At 39.8% G+C, this 22,016-nt stretch overlaps 1 protein-coding gene across 7 annotated transcripts; it reads right to left on the minus strand.

The window, feature by feature from the left end:
• Nucleotides 1-5,604: 5,604 nt before the first annotated feature.
• On the minus strand, nt 5,605-21,570 carry ATMIN (ATM interactor). 7 transcript variants are annotated; one of them, XR_013775650.1, is made up of 6 exons: nt 21,327-21,570; nt 15,815-15,940; nt 14,670-14,869; nt 11,454-13,730; nt 8,804-8,837; nt 5,605-5,815 (listed from the first exon to the last, which is right to left on the minus strand). XR_013775650.1 is itself a non-coding variant. In XM_079316502.1 (4 exons), exons 1-4 carry the CDS (start codon nt 21,537-21,539, stop codon nt 11,900-11,902), a joined length of 2,370 nt encoding a protein of 789 aa, XP_079172628.1. In that variant the 5' UTR covers nt 21,540-21,570; the 3' UTR covers nt 6,399-11,899. The 7 variants fall into 7 exon arrangements, 2 of the variants coding, with proteins under 2 accessions (XP_079172628.1, XP_079172629.1); XR_013775652.1 differs by lacking the exon at nt 5,605-5,815 and having other exon boundaries at nt 6,399-8,837; nt 11,454-11,533; nt 11,760-13,730; XR_013775651.1 differs by lacking the exon at nt 5,605-5,815 and having other exon boundaries at nt 6,399-8,837; nt 11,760-13,730.
• Nucleotides 21,571-22,016: the final 446 nt, after the last annotated feature.

Genomic DNA, 22,016 nt, shown 5'->3' on the forward strand with positions numbered 1-22,016 from the left:
GTAAGCCGCTTCATTCCAGACTTTCCGTAATCTGGGACTCATTATTAATTAGTAAATGGCATTAAAAACAATGATCCTACCATCCTACCAGAGCCTGACCCTGAACTGTGTTGACATGTGATTCTGATTTAGCTTCTGAGCAGGAGCTTTTTACACCTCTAGCATTTTATCTACAGCACTTGGTGTTCCTTTGACAGTCTAGGCAGTGGAAATGCGGCTGATAAGATTAAGAATAGGACAAGTAAACCTGATAAGGACTAAGAGTTAAAAAAAATAAAAAACCTACCACTGGAGCACAAGGAAAAGTTACCTGCTGTCTCATATTAGAACAATCAACTTTAATTCCTTCACTAATACGTATAAAAATAATTCCTAGATTATTACTGCTGGTTTCCAAATCTTTCTAATGACAGATGATAAGTAGGGAAAATTATGCCCATCTATATTAAATTTGATACTATTATGTTTTATTGCGCCACTGTCTCACATTTGCAGCCTAATTTCAGGTTTTGAAAAATCAAATAGTAATAACATAAGTACATCTGAATTCATTAGCCCAGAATCTTTAAATTGTCTCACTTGTCCTTTAATGCACACCATGGGAAAGATTTTTTTAGGTCTCTTTCCTGTGTCTTCCTCACAGAAATGAGTATTTCAGTAAAACATGAATTTATGTCTGTTTTTTGTCTACTCATATTAATATGGGGGAGAACAAGAACAGACTCAAATAATTGTTCAAGCAGGTTTTAAGACTACATCCTTTTGAATTATTTTTCTGTAATTTCTCTCTGTCATAATGAATATATTTAAATGAACTAACACTTGTTTTTTCCAATGTTCATTCTACTGATGTTCATATTAAATCAAGTAGACAGAACTTTATTTTCTACATCAATATGCAATCTTTGCATTTTTAAACCACTGTGAAACTATCAGCACCAGTAAGCTAAATTGGTTTAAACCAAATTACATATTTAGTTTGGTCTGGATGTTTTCGTGGTATGCCTGGGAACACAGGGAACACAACTTTAGAGTAATTTAGCTTCTGCTGTACTTTACACAAGTGGGGTACCTTTGTAAAGCTGCACTTCCCCTCTTCTGGTAATGTTAGTTGCTCAACTTATCATAAACTTGAGTAATACTATTGCTTTTTGTCTTTCTCAGGTCTCCCCTTCCACAACCATGGTATTTCATGGAATCAAAAACCCCAACTTCCTTATTCTCTGGTGATTGCAGGTCAAGCAGTTCATGCAACTGAGCTGAAAATACAAATTACCCCAAAGTAGTAAGCACAAAAATAGCATAAAACCTGAGAAATTACAGTGAAAAAAAAAAAGAAAAAAAAAAAAACCCGAGTCCAACACAATAAGCTCAGGACTAGCCAGGTCAAGGCAACATGAGATGCAGGGGCACCTCAGCTTTGTCTCAAGCACTGTCACTATGTAAACACCACCAGAATTCTCACAATGGTATTTCTCACTTTCTTCTCTCAATCCAAACATTCCCAGCAAGTCTCACTGAATCTGAGGATGCTGCTGCTTTCTTTTTACTCTTGCTCACTTGTCAAGTGTGCTGTGGGAACTCTTACCCACGCCTTTCACATCTGAGGGTGTCCTTAATACCAAGCTGGCTTGCCCCCTCTGATTAATTTTAAGATAGATGCAGTAAATTAAAGTCTTGAGCATGAAATTTAACAAATATACACACAGACATTCCCTCAAGTAGCCTGCAGCCTCTGTGACGTGGAAACTTAAAGATGGGAAGCATCAGGCACCATTTGTAAATAAAATTTAAAAAGCAATTTTGGGTTTGCCTACTATAAATATTTGTACACAGCAAATGCTGAAATCCTTGGAAGCAAGTAAGCACTACCACACACAGAAACTATGGTTTAATGTATGCAGTAGTAGGCAGCCATCCACCACCCCCTCTCAATCTTAATGTAGTTCACAAAATTTTGAACACTGAAGTTTTGAAGCCTAATCTCCCTCTGCTTTTATAGTGCTATGGTAAGGACATTTTTCAAAAGTATTTTCTAAATAATACTGTCAAAACCAAGCTGATATAGAAATCATCAGTGCTCCCCTCCCTTTTAAGAAATACCCATTATCTTTTTGCTGGAAAGTAGTATTTTTATGACAATATAATTTTGAAGGCGCCAGCACTAACAGAGACAGCATCCTGTAAATTCTAGAGCCATGCAGCTTTGCTCTATTATAGGACAAGAAGAGCAGGTGGTCTTAAATTGCAATTATTGTGAACAGTCTTAAGAAACAGTGCTCAAGCATTGTTTTCATTCCTCCAGATTCCTCTCCCTCTGCAGATTTAAATAGCACAGTCACAGGATAAAGGTTTGTCCTAATTAACATTGTCCTAATAACATTTTGTTGACCTGTCTCTGCATCTTCCAGCTGACGTCAAAATTTTTAAAGACAGCTTCTTGTTTGCCTACGTGAGCTGACTGCCCCTGACATTTCTGCCATGCCGAAGTGCAATTAAAATCTGTCTGATGCTTGAGAATTTCCAGCTAAATGAACAGAGATGTTTGGTCCCATTTTGTTAGATTTGCAAAGAAAAAGACAGAGCTGTAGCAGAAAGTGAACGGGGATCTTTCTTCTGCTGCATTTACTGATGAGAGTTCAGGTAATCTAGGAGAAAGCAAACACCAGTGCTGGGGAGCATTAGGCAGAACTATGATGGAACCATTAATAGGGCAGAGTGTCTGAGTGCTGGGGCTTATCCAAAGTGGCCACTGTCACATGTCCACTTTAACTTTCCAGAACAGGTTTATATTTAGCAATGAGAATTGCAGGCAGATAAAATGGATGTAAAGGCAAAGTGCATTACGGTTACAGCAGCTTTGGAGATGAAGTTGTGACTCAGTACAAGAACTGTAAAGGTCAACTTCTACTCTCATTTGTATCTGTGCAGCTCCTCTGAAGTCTGTGAGCTATGTAGGTGTTGCATGAGAATATCACTCCTGACTTTAATAATCTTATGTGACTACATGAATGTGACAATGGTATTTACACTGGCAGTCTGTAAGCCTTGCCTGATACAGTTGTTCTGCATGCTTCTACTTTAAAAATACCTTCCCACGCTGATGATTAACTCAGACTTTATTTATTTCCCCAAGAAAATATCTTAGTCACATCTCAAGAAGTGCCAGATTAGAATTAGATAGCATGCTTGAGTTATGTAAAAGAACAATAGTATTGATTTCTGTGTCAAAAATTATCTTTACCAACTAGGTTATGCAGTCTTTATCTATTCAGGTGAAAATTCTTTGATTAATAGCATCATATCAAGGTTATTTGATATCAAACAATGATCAGTGAATAAAATCCAACAGGTGAAAGTTCTAAACAAAAGATATTACACTTGGAAAGGGTGTTTTGTGATTGGGTGCTGGTTTCTAGGGTTTTGGCTTTATTTTGTTAATTTTTTTTTTTTTTTTTTTAATATTGGGATCCAAATGAAGAGATGGCATTTGCAAGAAAATAGAATTTTAACAGTTTATCTACATTTATGACCTTGTGAATCTGCCTTAGAGTATGATGAAGCTCATACACAATTTTAGTAATTAAGCATTAACTGCTAACTCTTGAGTGGCTTAAGACTTCTGGAGACAACAACAACAACAAAAAGCTAAAAAATCCCAAAAACAGTTGAGAGAGTGAAAACGAAAAAATACCATAGAAAAATCAGCCTACAAAAATTATGCAGAAAATGATAAAAAGCATGTATTTTTCTTATATAAATAATCCTGCACTTTTTAGAAGGACTGAATTTTCTTAACAAAGGTTAAGTAACAGCAAGCAGGTCTGGGACTCCTTCAGTCCTGGAACTTTTAACACATCTCTTCACGCAAGTATCTGAAAAAATGCACTTAGGGATGTCCCCAAATCCCATCTTCTGGTAAGAGTCCTTGTGACTCAGTCTTCATAAAATAACCACAGGGCTTTCTAACAACTGCAAATGTCTCAGTAGCACTAGTTCATGACTTTATAGACCCAAAAATAAGCTTGTTGCATGCTTCTTTTTTTTTTTTTTCCACACTTAGGTCTAATAGACCATTTTCTTCCCTTCTTTGTACCTTTCTCCCTATGGCAAAATACTTTCTAATCTGTTTTCCATATTTAGGTATAAAATGCAACCTCTACAAAACAAGCATACTTCACAAATAGGATGTGCAAGCATCCTTCACAAATAGCCACAAGAAAATCATATATTCTTGTTTCAGTTGCATTTTCCACTAAATAGAAAATGCAAACATCCATCCATCTCTAGCTCCAAAACTAGAAACGTTTTTCAAAGACCAGAAGGAGACTTCTTCCATTCAGACAAGTGAAGTCTCACTTTCTTCAGTGAGAAAGCAGAAAAATGAATGCATTACCAATTAAAAGTAAAGATGTTTGCTATACTATTTAAAAGATTTAGCCATTGCAGACAATCAGTTTTTTTAGGACTACATTAAAAAAAAAAAAAAAAAGTTGCAAGGAAAACTATAAACATTATTTCCATGTTTTCCAGTGTTTCATGCCAGGAGTTTTGCTATGTTTTTTGAAACTGTCAAATCAGACAGATTAGGTTTTGCTACAACCTGATACAAGAACACAGACTACACTCAGAGATTATTCTACTATTCTGCAGCAGAAGGCCTGAAAAGCTGCTGACTAAAGACCTAGAACATCAAGAAACAAATACACAACACTTCAGCTATCATAAGATTAATCAAGTTATGTGACTTTGAAAACACTGGGTTCTTCCAGCAGAGGAAACTGCAACTTCTTGTTTTTGTGTTAAATTCTCTCAAGAACAACACCACTCCTGTTCAAAGAGAGGAAATAAAGTTACAGGCTGGATCAGCCAGAAGTGTTTCCTCCATCCAAGGTGCCAAAACAAAACAAGGGAATTGTTGACAACAATGTAAAAATGCAATGATGGAACACCTGAAAGTTAAATCAACATTTTTCTCCTATTGTTTTAGGTCCAAACATCCAAAGGATTGATTCACTGTCAAATCCTGGAGCCAGAAAGAAAATCAGCCTCTACCTGCATTGTTCTGATGGAAAACAATCAGCTTGCCAGCATGCAATTTCTTCAAGTGAAGGAAATTTAGGAACTAAACCCAAACCAGTCAGGAACACTTTCACTGCCAGCAAAGTTCTCAGCAACGGGAGGGAAGAAAGTAGTTTGAAAATATAGTAGTTGAAAATAGATGGGTCTTCCCTATCTCTGAACAGCCACTTTCTTCTCAGTCTAATCAAGAGTTAGTTTTTCCTGCCTTTTGGACTGTCTACGATTTGTAAAGTTTCCAGAGATGAAGTCTGTCAAAATATTTGACTTTTGCCCCTAAGTCAAATCTTTTCTGAATGATGAAAAGCCTGAAGTAACAGTCTCATCTAAAGCAGAACCATTCCCATGATGGAATATGTCTGTTACTCCCAGAGGATCTTACACATCTGACTGTCCCATGATTTTAAACTCTCTGAACAGGAATTTACTTTCTAGATATTTATGACATCCTCCCTTCCACAAATACCTCCCTTTCCCCTCTAGAAATACCTGAATGCTGCTGTTTGCAAATGCTTACCTGGACTGTGACAGAGCTGAACACAGCAGCTCCTGCTGTCCATCAGGGAGTGCTTCATTCAGCAGTACAGCTGAGGAACAGTGCAGATGAACCTTCAGCCACAAGGCTTCTGCTCGTTCACCTCTCTGAATCATGCAAGACTTAGAGGTAACAACAGAAATCAGCATTTTGTATCCTCCAACTAACAGAAAATGGTGGGACCATCACTAAGCATGGGAACTGTATAGGAAGAAAAAGGACAGAGTATGATACATACTCAAACCAAGCCACTCTAGGGTTTGGGGGTTTTTAAATATTTACAGTAGCAAAAATATCCTCTCAGTTATATAAAATACATTACAAAATCATAAGGTGTTAGAGAGAATAGGATACTTTGAAAACCAACCATCATGACACAGCTGAATTCCTACTTGGTGTTATGACACCAGAGATCTTAAAAGCTACAGAAGGATGGTAAGGTTGAGGAAGAAAGCAAAGGAGCCACATCCTGAGAGTCTGTTGTAGAGGTGAGGCATCTGTCACAGAGCTGGAACTGCAGAGGTTTTCATTCCACTGCCTGTACAAGGTAAAGATTACATTTTGCATGTGCTGACAAGAGGTTTGAGACAAATAACCTTTTTGCACCCCCAAAGATCAAGAACTGACATAGTAAGATACATTTTGAAAGCTTTTTGGTAGAGATTTTTGTAAAATAAAATGAATATGTTCAGGAGCAATGGGTGGTACTTGCCAATAGGTGCTGGATTCCCCACCCAGGCCTCTGCAGGCAGAGGTCATGGCCATTAAAACAGAAGGCAAAAAATGATTGAAGTTAACTTTATTCCAAAATATGTATAATTTACAGGACTGAATAAGTGCTTCATTTGTGAACAAAACATTTCAATACTTGTGAATAACTTACTAGTAGCTTTATGTAACACTTCAGTTTCCAACAGAGGGAAATATGAAACAGTATTTTGGCACAAGGTTTTCTCTGCATGCAATAATGTAATTACAAGTTTCACAGTTACTAGGACAACATTCCTTCTTTGGGATTGTCACTTGTAAAATAGGTCTAAGAAATGAATGCTTTTCTCTGGTCACTGCAAGCTTACTGACTTAAATAGCAAGAATAAAACATGAATATCCTTTGAAAACTAGATTTGTCCACTAAATAAAAAAATCCCACCAGTAATGAAAAGAAAAATATTTTAAGGACATTACTCAGCCTAGCTGAGATTAACTCACACACGCTTTGGGAAAGATTCACCCATGAGATTTATTACTCATTCATTCCAAATAATTACAAATTTAAATGACATTGTAATCAAGTGTTGAAGTCTTTAAGCTGTAAAGATATGGCCATCTTTCATATGTAGCTTTATCAGAGATGCACTTGCAAATGTCTGTAGATAGAGGTACTGTCAATCTAGCTCTGCATGCAGGTGCTTGAAGCATGTAAAGCACTGGATGTTGTGAAATGTAGAGCAGACATCACCACAAGTCATCTATCATATTCCATTGCTAGTTGTTGAAGGTACTGTAAAGTCAGCATATGAAACATGGTCACAAGTAAGGGGACTTCTGTTATTTAACTGGGCAGCTCCTTGAGGAGTTTCCACCGTTTCAGGCTGTTCTGGTTACGTTTTCAGTGAAGAGACACACACACAAACACAAACATTCCCTCACCCTGACTGTGGGGCTGAGCACTGAGATCTGTTCATTGCATAGCAATGGCACTTGAAACAAGAGAATTCAGTCGTGTTCTAAGCAGCAAGTCCTTCTCGCACACGTTTAAGTTCACATCAACTCTTAAAAAATAACAACAAAAGAAACAGAAGATGCATAACTGCACCACACACTGGTTTGCTACCACTGAACAGCCATGTCCTCACAGTGTTCCTGTCATCAATGGCAGCCTGCTTACAGGAGGCCTATCCCACCAGAACACCAGCATAGCAGCACCTTCAACCAAACAGGAATGAAAAAGCTTGCAAGGCCCAGAACATTACCAACAATTTGGTGTGAATACATTTGGAACAGTCAATGGTACATATTAAGATAATGTTTAAAAAATCAGCATATGTCAGAAATATATTAAAGCAAAGGAAGCTGTACAACCTTAATGTTAAAGGCAAGTACATTTGGTTCACCTCCAAACTGCCATTTCAGGAACGTGTTCTTTTGCAAGTTGAGCACACTATGTTGATTCAGTATCAGTTCTGTTAAGTCTCCCTACATTTAAAAGGCTATTAAATGTCCTCTAGCCCCTTAAACCCCCAATCCTGCCAACTCTTAAGTTTCTACTCAGCCTCACAAAAAAATCAACTCACATCTTAGCAGCATAAGGATTTAGAACAAGTGGAAGGCAGCCACCAATTCTTTGTTCTGTTGCCCCTACACAACTGGGGTCCATATGACTAACAGCTAAATTCAGCCTCTTGTTTTCAACAGAAAAAACCTGTGTATTATGCCTTGGAATAAAAATTTGTAAGGAGTTAGTTACATACATTAAGTTACAGACATTGATCAAGTTGTTCAAAACTAAACGAGGTTTCACAAGGTTTCTTTTGCAGCTGTTTAATTTACAGCTGCAAGTATATATACATTTTTAAATGCTTTCATATCCTTTGGAAGTGAGAATTTTCTAGACACAAGCAGCTTTGCAAAACTAAGAATATATAGCATTAGCAAACTCTGACTTAAAACTACCAATTTTTCTAGGCCAACAAAAAGTTTTGGGGAGAACTCCCTCTCTACCCACAGCAGAAAGTATTCACAGGTGTATTAGCAGAAGTAGACACAAAGTCATAAGACATCTACTGTCAAACAAATTTTAACATTCTGACAAAAAATATATAGAAGGCAACAAGACAGACCTTTCATTTTTCAGCTTATGTTCTCACAGAATGCAAGCCCCAAATCTGTTGTTTCCTTTGTTCGACTCTTTATATATTAAAGAAAAGCACAAATGAAACTACAGAAGTACTAATTCAATTTTATAATAGTGTTACACAGGCATCTAGATCAAGATCCAGCAATCACAGCTTAACAGAATTAAGCAGGAAACACAAAGGGTAAGTACACATAACATTAGTATCACTTCCAGATAAAAAAAATTGGGCTAAGAGGCTACAGAAATGTGATGTTAATTTCTGTATAGCAGCTCTAATGGCAAGAGGGTACAATAAAGAGTAAGATAATAAGCCACTGCTGACCAATACTTACAATACAGTGCCTTGAAAATCAAATCAGAGACAAACTGCAGAAAAAGGGAGATAAGTATAATTTTAGTTCTACCCAGAAATAGTTGTGTCTGAAGTTTATTTTCTAACAAAGGCAAATATAGAAAATCAGACTTTTTCAAGAATTTGTTTAAATGTGAAGAATTCCTAATATTCAGCAATAGTGTTTCAGATCAGGTTTCATGAAGTTTTGTGTGGGATTCATCAAACTATGAAATCTGGCTGCAGTCTCCACATTTTCATAAAAATACTTAATAAATCCAAACTGAGTGATGCATGCCAGACATACATGACCCAAAACTGTTTTTCATTTTTATGAATAATTTGTGAATAATGAAAGTAGTGAAGAAAGAAGTTAATTTTGGTCAGAAATTAATTTTTGTCTTTCCAAAGACAATGCAGACATTTAATAAGTTTCTTAATACTGCACTTCCAATAAATGACTTCATGTTACAGTACTATGTTCACCTAATTGAAGTCCAAACTGTTTTAAACCAATGGAATGAGTGAAAGGATTGTGATTTGCATGTTCTAATAAAACACACAAAGCTCAGAAATACTTTTAATTACAAAGTACAATAACTGGGTAACGATTACATTATATGACTTTGTCCACACAAATTTTAGGTCTTTTCCTGACAGTCCCTGATGCTAAGAGCTTTGGAAATTATTTTCAGCTTTAAATCTCACTCATCTACAATTCAAATCCTTCAGTAGTTCTGCTCCTTAGCACCCAAGATTCTTTCTCTTGCAGAGTAAAGACTGACTTTCTAAATTCAGAGGTAATGAATAGTTTCTACAGCTGTGGAAAACACCCTTTCTTCCAAACCAGGTTTATAGTAACTACTTCTCTTTCACTCTTTTCACAGCTTGCATGTGGGAAACACAGAAATCAGCATATGAAGAAGTGTTCTCTGGTATTCCAGCCAAGGGAAGAAAGGAGAAGGAAAACACTTTAAAATATGAAGTTGCAACATTACTAGAAAGATATTGCAATAGAATAAATTATCCTAGTTTTGTTCTTTATCTTATCTCTCAATTTCAAAGTAGGCAGGTAAATATGAGTCAGTCATATCTTCAAAAGAAACAAAATCACAAGTGACGTCTTCCTTTCTTAAATATATCACACCCTTCAGATGAGAACTCTACAGACATTGTGAAACCTGGGGGCATCCCCCACAGCAGAGTTACTTTCTCCTGAGGAACTGCAAGATTCTGTTCTGCAGTTTCTTCAGCCAGACTGGAAGTGTCTGAAATCATATGTAGAAATGTTGAAAAATCAAACAGGCAACACAGATGGGGTTTCAGAAGGAACATGTGAGTTTCAGGATTAATATAAAGAGATTATTTCAGTCAAGGCAGAGACACTCACCACAGCAATATAAAGAGTATTAGGAAAAGACTAAGAAAAAAAAAAGGAAAAAAGAAAGGTATTGCTCATCTGCAACAAAAACAAGCTGGCTGCAATGGATGAGTGATTTCACTCCCACATCCTTGAATTGAGAATATGCAGCACAAAGCACAGGGAGTCCACAAAACCTAAGGCTTGGACATACATTTGCTGCTGGGCTGCACAGTAAATATGCAGCCAATACCTCTCCTCTAACAATGGAGGAGAAAAGTCTGTTACAGGCCCAAAAATTTGACATAAATAGTTTTCCTTCAAGGTTACAGAAACTAAAACCTGTCCAGTACAAAAACAGAGGCCTACATTTCACAGATATTATAGTAAGAGATAAAAATTACTTAAGGCCAAATTCCAACATACATTCACAACTGGCTTAATGTAAATGAAAAATACTGCAAACAGTGGCATGAGGGGAACCTAAACATAAAAAAAAAAAAATAAAAAAAAAGGTGCCAAGAGGTCATATGCTTCTTCTCTAAAACATCAGTTTGTGTGAATTTGAGCATACTCAGGGAGACTGTGAAAGCTGCAGGAACTGAGGGCTGCAGATCAAAGTGCAAAAGCAAGATAGAGCTGCTCTGGAAGAGCTTTTGTGAGCTGATCTCCCAGCTCTGCTGAACGAATTCCAATTGTTTTTGGAAGCAGGAAGTCCAAAAACAGAAGTCAAGGTGAGTGTTTTAAGGAATTTAATTTCCCATTCTTAAAGATTTCTCTTAAGGTAGTAAACCACTGTAACGTTTCTCAACTCCTATCTCAATAAAGCTAGGATAATTTTCAGTAAAATCAAATTATTCCAGTCTCTGAGGCACACACATTGTAACATTTGCATCTTACAGACAGAAATAACTTAAGCAAATCCCTTCTGAAGACTCTAAAAATGTTAGTCCCATTTATTACACTAGCTAAAAGGACAACATACTAATTTTCCCTACAATTACAAATTCCAAGCTCTTTTCCTACCTTCAAAGAGCATTGGTGCCACTCAGGGCAAAAAAAAAAAAACAAAAAACAAAACTGCTTTCTACACACATTTTTAACAATAAATATTTTCAACAATTCATGAATCTCTATGTGTCTAGTGTGTTGGAAAGGTAATTGGAAAATCTCAGCTTATGCAGGAGAAAGAGCTGTGAAGGCATAAAGTAAAAGAAGACGATGCGGCTGATGATGTTCATGCCGGATTTAAAATACAAGCTACTAAAAAAAGTAAACAGAAGTAGCTTACACTAATAGAATCCTCCCCCGTAAGTTCAGGGAAGCATCTCAATTGAACAGGTCAGGGTTTTGGTCCAGCACATTGGAACCCTGCATGTAAGCCAGGAATAGAGAGAGAGAGATATAGAGAACAACTTTAAAAGTTCTTCCACTTAGATGAAAGCGGTAATAGCTTTGTAAAGAAGTTTGAGCAAAAAACATAGGCACCACATATTTTTTTTTAAGGTTCAAATGTACATTAACATGTTACAGCTCCCCCTTCCCCCTCTATTTATACACACATTGTTTATGTGAAGTTACATATTCAATAGAGTACCTTCAGCATGAAAAGTCTCTTAGGTCAACTGCTCATGACAAGTACATTCAATAATGTTAAGTGGATCACTTGGTAAAGCCATCTCTCCCACCCCAATAAGTTAAATTCAAACCACAGGAAACAGTTATATTATGTAGCACTCAGTGGCTGGGCTTGTCAGAGCTCTGGAACAAGGAGCACAGCTCTTCACAGGTCTGTGTTTCTACTGAACTGAACTGGGACTCCATTGTATTCCAGGCTAAGTCAGCCAGAAGGAAGTCATCCATTGCTGTCTGTGTTTCATTGCTGGTAAGGAATAAACTCCCCAGATTCTCAAAGCAGCTATCCATAGTCTGTGTCTCAGCACTACTGAGCTGGACTTTGCTTTCAATATTCTGAGTAGGTGTATTTTTAGTAGCCATATATACTTCTGTCTGGGTTTCTGTATCAGATGAATCAGTGCTCATTGAGAAACTGGACTGTTTCAGAATACTTCCTAAAGGCAGATGGGTAGTACTGTCCAAAAAGAAATTCAAGTCTGTCTGTGTCTGTGTATCAAACATCTCCAAACCTAAGAAGTTAGAATTGCCTCGGCAGTTATATGATTGAGTGGCACTATCTGAAAATAAGAAATCAGTCTGAGTTTCAATGTCCAGTGACTCCAAAACTGGCTCAGAGTTCAGGGTACCAAGCTCACTCTCTTCAGTCTGAGTTTGGATGTTGGATGCTGAAAAGAACTCTTCAATGTCGAAGTCTATCCCTGTGCCCTGTGATGGACCAGATGGAAGATGTGTGTCAGCATTAGAACTTGTCTCAGACAAAAGACCACGATTATCCAGTGTCTGGCCAGACATGTTTCCTGAAAAGATGTTTTCCAGATCACTTAGCAGGTCCATTGTCTGGGTTTGATTATCTGTTGTATTTTGAGGTGGAAGTATATTAGTCTGTGTATTGAAGTTGATAAGGGATTCAGACTTAACTGTGTCCTGACTCAGACTCTTGCAACTACTTCTTTGCAGCAAGGTTTGATCTATATTTGCAGACATTAAATTGTTTTCTGGAAGTTCAATGTGAGTAGAAACATTATATGATGAAGGAACATTGTCAAAAATGTCACTGCACATTACAGCCTGGTCCATCTGCACTCTTCCATCAATACAGTCCTGTGTCCTACTGGTTTGAGTCTCTCTGGAAATGCCACACGTTGGAAAACAGCCCTGACTGAAAGCATCAGTCTGAGCAGCTATGGATGAAGTCAGTTTGGAAGCAGGCAGCAGTGTCTGTGTCTGTACACTGATGGGTAATGAAACCTGGGAACTGAATGACAGATCTGTCTGAGAACAAGAGGACACAGAAGAATTAGGAGTCCAGGCTGCAGCTGGTACAATGCTCTGTGAGATATAAGATAAGTCAGTCTGTATATTTATTGAAGAAATTTTGTTCTTGTGACAAACATTTCCCAGGTCTTGCCCTGTGTTATTTGATGTAACCTTGTCCAATTCAACTTGTACACCAGTACTTACTGGTTCACGATCACCAGAAGTCGTCACTTTTGAAACAGGCATACTGTCTTTAAATACAAGTGTTTCTGCCTCCAGGGCTGGAATCAGAATTCCTATAGATTGAGGCAATAAATGAACAGTACTTACAACTGAACCTTGATTATCAACAGCCACTACAGCAGGTTTGACAGAAGAGTCTGTTGCAGATACATACACAGGCAAGTGAGCAACCTGCATTACTGGAAGTTTAACCAAAGCTACCTTGGGCTTGGGTAAAAGCATCTTTGGTGCACATTTTGGCTGCATTTGGTTCGTAAAGTTAGAACTGCAGGAGCCTTCAAGAGAGGCCACTACTTTCACTTCAGAGGACTCCAGTTCCTGAGTGCCAGGAGCAGCACTGTGTGTATTGCTGAATGCTTCGTTTGCTTTCTCTGCCAGCTGCTGATTATGTACGGAGGACTCCATTTTCCTTTTCTTACTAGGAGGATCCCTGTGAACAGGACATCAATAATTTATACTTCTTTCAAACACAGAACATCTGCCTTCCATTCTTTTGAGTCACTGCATTGCAAATACAAACTGAAGTCACAGATGAGGTTGGATATGAGAAGACAATTAATCCAGATTAAAACATAAAAAGACGTGATGAAGGTCAATTTTGTTAAATGTCATTCCTTGTTCTCTCATTTTAAAAAAGAATAGACACTACCCCTTATGGAGACATATTTCTGAATGGATGTACAAATTTATATGGTTTCTTCCCCTCTGTGCATTAAGCACTCTGATTTGAAGACTTTTAATGTGCTATTTTGACACTGACTCAGATTGAGCATTGAAGGTGCAGAGATCTTAAAATATGTGCACAGGCAATGGTCTCTTATGGAAATGGAAGACAAAAATTAGCAATTCTTCACACAAAACTTAAATTTTGCAGCAGCTGAACCTCAAAGACAGTCTAGGCCTCAGAAAGCAGACTGCCCTTTATTAAATATATGTATATATTAAAACTGTAAATCTAAAAATACATCCAGCAACAACTGCAACAATGACTAGACTGTACAAGAAAATAACCTGAACTGCATTCCACATCTCAGTTACCAGCTATAAACATTTCCAAATTATCTCTACTCTCACAGAACTGCAAAAGCAGATGCAACAAGAACCACCACCATTTATGCCAAGCACTGCAGTGTCATCAGTACTTTTTGTTTTCTATGTAGGGAAACCAGATCTTACTGATTAGATGATCACCACTGCCTTCAACAAAACAGAAACTCCTAAAAGCAACAAAGAAACTGCAAACTGCTTTTCAGCTAAAACAACACGATCCTATTTCCTATTTAATCAACAGAAAGGAGACAAAAAGGCAGCACTGAGACACACAGGACCTGGTGATGAATGTATCATTACTTCACTGTTTCACTTTTACCTGTGTTCTGCAGGAATTTCATGGCCAGTTCTGTAAATGTGAGACAGTAATGCTGTTCTGCTGGCATAAGGGCAGCCACAAGTACACTGGAAAGTCTTGCCACAGACCTCTATATGCCGTTTCAAATACCATTCTGTGCCATAGGAGTTACTACATTTATCACATTTGTGCTTCTTTTCAGCATGCATTTTCATAAAGTGCTAGAATACACAAGGGAAAGTAAACATTAGCTTTCAGTGAAGATTAAGAAAAGAAAATCATGGTTAGGGGAGTAAATATCTGCAATTTTTTAGTTGCTAAGTAGCGCTGAAGTGTAGCATTAATTGTTTTTTTAAAGTGTTACTACAAATAAGTTTAAAGAAGTCAATGGAGAGAATCTGAAGTTTGCAAATCTGCTGATGCTACATGCATCTTAAAAACATAGATAAACATTTACCTATTCTAATGCCATTGAAGGTTTCCTGTGGACATCAATAAATCTATAGATCAACCTTGCCACAAGAACACAGTAAGTCCATAGACTTACTGCAACATGTGCACACTCCTGAAGATCTACAACTGAGCAAACAATCTTAAGTAGTACAGGTCAACACCAGAGCAAACACCAGAATTTTTCCTTCTCATTTATGGCACCAAGTGCTTGTCACTGAGCTCATACAGAGTCCCCAGCTCAGCACAAGTAACCAACTGCAGCACAGTGCTCTCGTTGTCACTAATGCAGAAGCATTTTCTTAAACAGGTTAACTAGTAAACAAATGCATTCTGTTATTAAAGCAGAGAAAAACTCTTAAACCTTGACCACTTGAAAAAGCAGTTAAAAGCATCAGCCACAGCTTAAACCTTCATCAGTTGCTACTGTGATTTCCCCCCCTTCTTTAACCTTTCTCCAGCTATTGGATTTGTAGAGAGGAGCTCTGTTCTAGTTTAGAAGAACATACTGACATCTGCCTGATCAGGAGGTTCAAGTCCTCTAATATCAACATGCAAATTCATGAATAACATGTGCACTTGGATTTGTTGCATAAAGTTCTAACTTCTGCCTATGTGCTAACAGGTTATGCTTGTACCTGTATGCAAAAGTGCACACTCTCTGGAGTAGAGACAAGACTAAATCAGTGTGAAAATACTTCAGGAAACAGGAATACCTGTTTTACGAGAGAAAATTGGGAAAATGGTCTGTTTGGTCCTCTAGGGCAGCCTTCAATAGGACAGCAGTAGAATTTCTGTGAAGTTTTCAAACCCTTCCTTATTGGTGCATTAAGTTTTCCATCCTGAAAAAGAACCAGTTGAAAAGTTGACAATTCTACTGGCTTGCATATTCAAGACAATATTCAGAATACACACCAACTAAGCTTCACTGAGTTTACACATCTCAATGAGTTGGAGGCACTTCCCTATGTGATTTGAAAGTTCAAATGGAGTTTTTTCCTGTGTGGATGCCACTTTGCAAAGATCCCATCAAAATTACCAGGTGCAATTACAACAAGCTCTATGGTGTAGTGGTACTGTACTATTTACTTTCATCAAGACACTCCCTGTCCCATGTTTCCTGTTATTTGAGCCAAAAAAAAAAAATTCCATACAGATACTACCCTAGATTGCTGATTCAATGTTTTTACTTGTTATTAGCACAGTATGTGAGGCTCCATTAAGATTAGTCACTGAAACAGAACACTTCCTTGATGTTGGAATTCTGCTAGCACTATTCAGAGTTTACTTGTAATAAAATGAAAAATGCCAAGTATGCTCTGCCACTTAATTTAGATCATAAACCAAATCTCACTTAAGCCTTTGAAACAACTGGTATGCTAATTCTGATCCTCCAAACAATAAGTGATCAAGCTATCCAGGCTTTCCATGGGAGTTGTCTCACTGACCCTCACAAGCACACAGAAGAAAGCAACACAATTTGCTCAAAGAGGACCTCAAAACCACATATAAGGACATACTAGTGGGATTGTGCAGATTGTTCAACCACATAGAGTCCCTTCCTACTGAGCACACAGGCATGGAACCAGACAAGACATATACCTCTAGACATACCCTATCTGAAAGGGTTTCAGTGAAAGCATCAGGCATCTGTGTCTAAGCAAAAAAGTAAAAGTGAACTATTTAAAATCTGATGCTCAGAGTAGCTATGAGTCTCCTTTCATCCTGAGACTGAATTGGAGGCCAAACATAGTCTCTAGAGCCTGGAGTTACAGAGTTACTGTAGTCCATGGTGACATCCCCAAGGTGATTTTTCAGGGAAGAAAAGGGACTGTGCCCTGTTTGAACTCAGCACCTGATTTTCCTCAGCATGAGATCGTGAGCACAGTCAGTAGGGGCTGATTTCACACCAGTCACTCCCTAACTACCTCTATGGGCAGATCTCCAGCTGGTTGTGTTTACACAGGTTACACCAAACACAGAGAATGCACAAGGCACAACAGTCTCCTCCCAAAGTGAAGCAAACAAAGCATGTACCTCAGCTGCCAGGGCCCAAAGGGCTTCACTGCTCACACCCCCACCTCTTACCCACCTGCAGTTACTCACAACCCAACAATGCTGTCCTCAACCACTCATGCCTTGCTTTTGAAGTCCTCTCATTTACACCTCAGGAAGCTGGGGAGGGGGATTTTTCAGTGATTTTGTTTTCCCTCAAATTATCTCTTAAGCTAAGATACTGTATAAAATATAATCCCTTCAAGCAATATTTCAGTATATTTCCACACACTCAGCACTGCTACTTGCTGGCATTGCCACAAGTTCATTTTTATAAATGACATACCAGACTGAAACAAGCAATATTTAGAGACTCTTGACCAAAATGATCAGCCACCATATCAAAAAAGTCTGTAATAATTCTCTAAAAAGGGAGTTTTCATGTACCATTTTAGCCTTCTAAGCACCTTTATGTACAGCAGTTTTCACTGTGGACAGCCCATTCATAAACAGGCCTGTTCTATCTCTGCTGAATCATCACTGTGACTATTGTTGTACCTCCTAGAGCCACTGCCCTAAACAGGAACATCACACAAACAAATCTAGCTGCTCCAGCCCAAATTCCACTTTTTAACCCTGACTTTACACAGAACATTTCCATCACATGTCAAAGTCCTCAGGAGAAAAGATGATCTGTCTTTAAGTCAAAGCTGTGTTTGGCCTCTCCCACTGCAGATGCCAATACACTGAGTAACTGGCAATTAGAGTTACTTATTTCTAAATAAAAAGTTACTAATTGTGTTATACTTAACATCACAACCCAACAACTGACAGGGCAATATGGGAAACATGTTTGGCCACTTAACAGGTAAACCACAGTCAGGTTATTTAAAACCACTGAAATACTAAGCTATAGAATAACACCAGGCATTTAAAAGCTTTGGAGACACCAGTAAGATGCTTTTTTAACAGCTGGAACACAGCCTTTAGCGGCAGAGACCACAACACATTAGTTGTGACAAGTTGAGAGATATTCTACACATACAAGGTATCATACATGGACAATAATCTTGTTTTGAGCTATCCCAAGCCCTTGTGGCTCTAATTCTGCCTCTTCTCAAAGCCCACCTGGCCAGTCCTGTTTCAGACATTCTCACACCTTCCTTTCTTACCTATCTGATTTTGTGTACCATGTTTCTATGACATCCACCCATCAAAATTATTGGTAGCTACTGGTCCAACAAACCTCTCCCAGTGCAGACACTTACAAGGTAAGGAATATTGACATGGCTTGTGATGACAGCTCAGAAAATAGGAATTAATAGTCCTTGCTACAGACTTAGTCAAGGTGAACTTGGTGACGTCTTGCTTTCCTGCCCCAGAAAGGCTTATTCCAAAGGATTACTTTTAAATTATGTTGCAGTAGACTACAGTCAACTATTTAAAACATGGGGGCTTTTGCAGCAGAAGCTCAGCCATTTCTTTACTAAATAGGACATGGAGAGAAGTGCATTTATTCTTATTGTAACAACTATTGTGGTAGTGCAGTATTTGAGTAACCTACCCCAAGGGTATGCTATCCTTTCCAGTTCACACTGGCTACAGACTCCCTGTTATCACAGGAATCCCCAGAATAATCTCCTTTACATGAACTCTTCTAGCTTCATTTTAAACTATGCAGAAGCAGATAATCAGGAAAAAAAGATCAAAAAATTAAAATAAAAAAGTCAAATAATACTCTCTGTTTTTGTCATCTGCTCTCATTTTTTTTCTTGGCTTATCCTCTGTCAAGGAGCCAGTAAATAAAAGTTTATATAAGATAAAAAGTGTTGACTTTTTATCTTCCTTTGTTAGGCCAAACAAGTCCAATTCTTCTAATTTCCCTTTGTCAGAAACACTTGCCATTCATTACCCATAGCAGTTATTTTCTACACATCTTCTGGATTCATTTTAACTTATTTAAATCACATTCTTACCCTACAGTACTGACATAGAATATCCCTCTGCCATATTTTAGGACTGTCCTTCTCACAGCAGCTTTACCCTGCATGCTCATTGGTGTATGACCAAATTGTTTTGCAAGTGTTTCCCACCTCAGGTTCTTTCTCTAACAAACCAGAGCTGATCAAAGTCACTTCACAAGACTAAAACCTGGTACTGCTCCACTTGACTCTGTTTTTACAGGGTAATCTCCATTTAAATGTCCTTCCTTTGTCACTGCAATCCCTCATGGGTTTTGGTATCAAAACGTCCTACTGGTGCTACTTTTATTAATGAAAATCAACCAAGTCATTCTCCCTTCTCTTCAGGAGTACTATGTTCTCTCCTTCCTCAACAGCTTCTTACCATCTCATTTGCAAAGTTGCCTCTTCACTAATTTTCTATTTCACTAATAAATGCAATCTACTAAATTCTTTTTATCTGGGGAATCAGCTATGTCTTAAAAAGTAAGAATACCAATATTAAAATATTTGGCCTCCTTTAAGCCTCGACAATATTTTAGTCACAATTACAATGACCTTGAAACAAGTCAAGAAGTTTCTGAAAATCTGCATTCCAGCCACACTTCAGTATTTACTCCAAGCTATCACAAGATTCAGTAATAAGGTGTATGGAGTATGCTCTAATTCTTCAAAGCACTGGTGGCTAACAGCAAGCTGGGTGAGAAAGCAGCATTTCCTCACCCATTCTACCCTGAGTTATGTAAGCCACCAGCTGCACTGCACACTCAGAGCATCAGCTCCCAACCAAAATGACTCTGCTGACCTGAAACAACACTTGGAACTTCTGCTGTACCTCCCCCCATTAACAACATGTGAGAACTAACACCTAACACACAGTAAAGTTGTTAGTACATATAGGAAATGAAATTAAAACACCCCAAAGACAGCAGACAGCAAGTACACTTGACACCGTTTCCTTTTGTTCCTCACCAAGGAGCACGTGTGACCCACACTCGATTCTGTAGCCATTTCACAAAACAGGGATGTTTATTGTTCTCCCACTGAGGCTGCACTTTCAGCATGAAACTATGAATGCTGCACTTGAAGTTTTCCAGGAATACAATTTGTCCTTGCACACTTGGCATTATGATTCTGGGAAAAACCAGGATATCTTTCTGAAAGGCCCACTCTCAATGTGTGCCTGCTGAACTGTGCTTCTCCTCCCCCCTAGCACATGCTTAGCTCAGGAGTATTATGGAAATGAGGGCTTGTTTCCAAAATGGCATCCATCTGTTTTGATGCTTTTTTTAGCTCAGACATTTAAAAAAAAAAGCAAACAAAACCCCAGCATAACAGCCCCCGGTGTTGGGATGGAGATGGTTTGCCAGCTGATAAGGTTAGGAAATGCTGCGAGTTTGCACAGCACCTCACAAGTGGGGCTTTAAAATCTTACTGCAGAAAGATTGGTGATAAGAAAGTAAAACAACACGAGTCCCAAAGAACTCCTAACTACCGTGGTATGTTTACAAAAATGTGCAAAATTGGTTATTTTGCAAGCAATTTTAGAGGAATCCTCAACACAACTGGTCAGCCCGTCCCCACACAGACTTGTGCATTTATACATGGACCTGCAGGGGCCTTTCACAAGAGGAAATTTAAACAACAGACAATGAGAAACACTTCATTATTCCCATCTGGAATCAGAGAATGGTTTGGTTTGGCCAGGGACCTTGAACACCATCTTGTTAAACCCCCATGCCATGGGCAGTGTCACCTTCCACTATCCCAGGTTGCTCCAAGCCCCATCCAACCTGGCCTTGGACACTTCCAGGGATGGAGCAGCCACAGCTGCTCTGGGCAACCTGTGCCAGGGCCTTCCCACCTTCACACTTTAGAATTTCTTCCTAATATCTAACCTAAATCTACTCTCCTTAATTTGAACCCATTCCCCCTTGTCCTGCCATTCCAGGCTCTTGTCCCCATCCTTGCTGCGAGCTTCCTTCAGGTACTAGAAGGCCTCAACCAGGTCACCCCAAAACACCCTCTTTTCCAGGCTGAACATCCCAATTGCCTCAGAATCTCTGGGAAGAATCCCAGTTCTTCTCAGGGTGAGGAACCACGCCCCCACTCAGGCTCACTACGAACCAAACCCCAGCACAGCCACACCGCAGCCGCCCCCCGGACCCGGACCCGGCCGGAACACGGCGCTGCGCCACGGCAGAGCCCCGCAGCCACGGGGAGGGGCCGAGCGGGAGCGGGCGGCGGGGCCGGCCCGGCCTCACGGCGGTACCTGGAGCGGGTGCGCCTTGCTGAGGTGCATGTTGAGGGCCGGGCTGTTGGGCAGCACCTTCCCGCAGCCGGGCACGGTGCACAGGATGTTGGTCCGCACTTGGGACAGCTCTGTCACCGAGGGCCGTACCAGCTCCCCGGCGGGCGGCACGTCCCTCACGGGCGCGGGGGGCCGCCCCAAGCCCCCGCCACGCCGCCCGGCCGCCGCCGCCATGTTGCTGTCAGCTGCTCGGCCCCCGCTCCGCTTCCGGGGGCGGCGGCCAATCGGCGGCGCCGCTGCTGAATATTCATGAGGCACGTGGCGCGGCCCCGCCCCCGCCCGCCAGCGCCCCGCGGCGGCGGCTGCGAGCGGCGCGGCCGAGCGCGGGCCCGTGCGCGCTCCCGCGGCACCGAGCGCGCACACGGCGAGCAGCGGGACACGCGGGCAAACGGCGAGCGCAGCCTGGGCACGGCCCCGGCCCGCACAGCGCTCAGGCGGCTCCGCTGCACGGGAAGCGGAGACACAGGCACCGACCGCTCTGCTGAGCGGTGACAGCACACGAGGGAATGGCCCGAGCTCCGGCCGGAGGGTGAGGCTGGGTGTTAGGAAAAGGTTCTTCAGCCAGAGCGTAGTCGGATACTAGAAAAGGCTCCCCCGGGAAGTGGCCACAGCAGCAGCCTGACAGCGCTCCAGGAGCATCTGGAAAACACT

The sequence above is a fragment of the Erithacus rubecula genome (assembly GCF_903797595.1).
Source record: "Erithacus rubecula genome assembly, chromosome: 12".
Classification (NCBI taxonomy): domain Eukaryota; kingdom Metazoa; phylum Chordata; class Aves; order Passeriformes; family Muscicapidae; genus Erithacus; species Erithacus rubecula.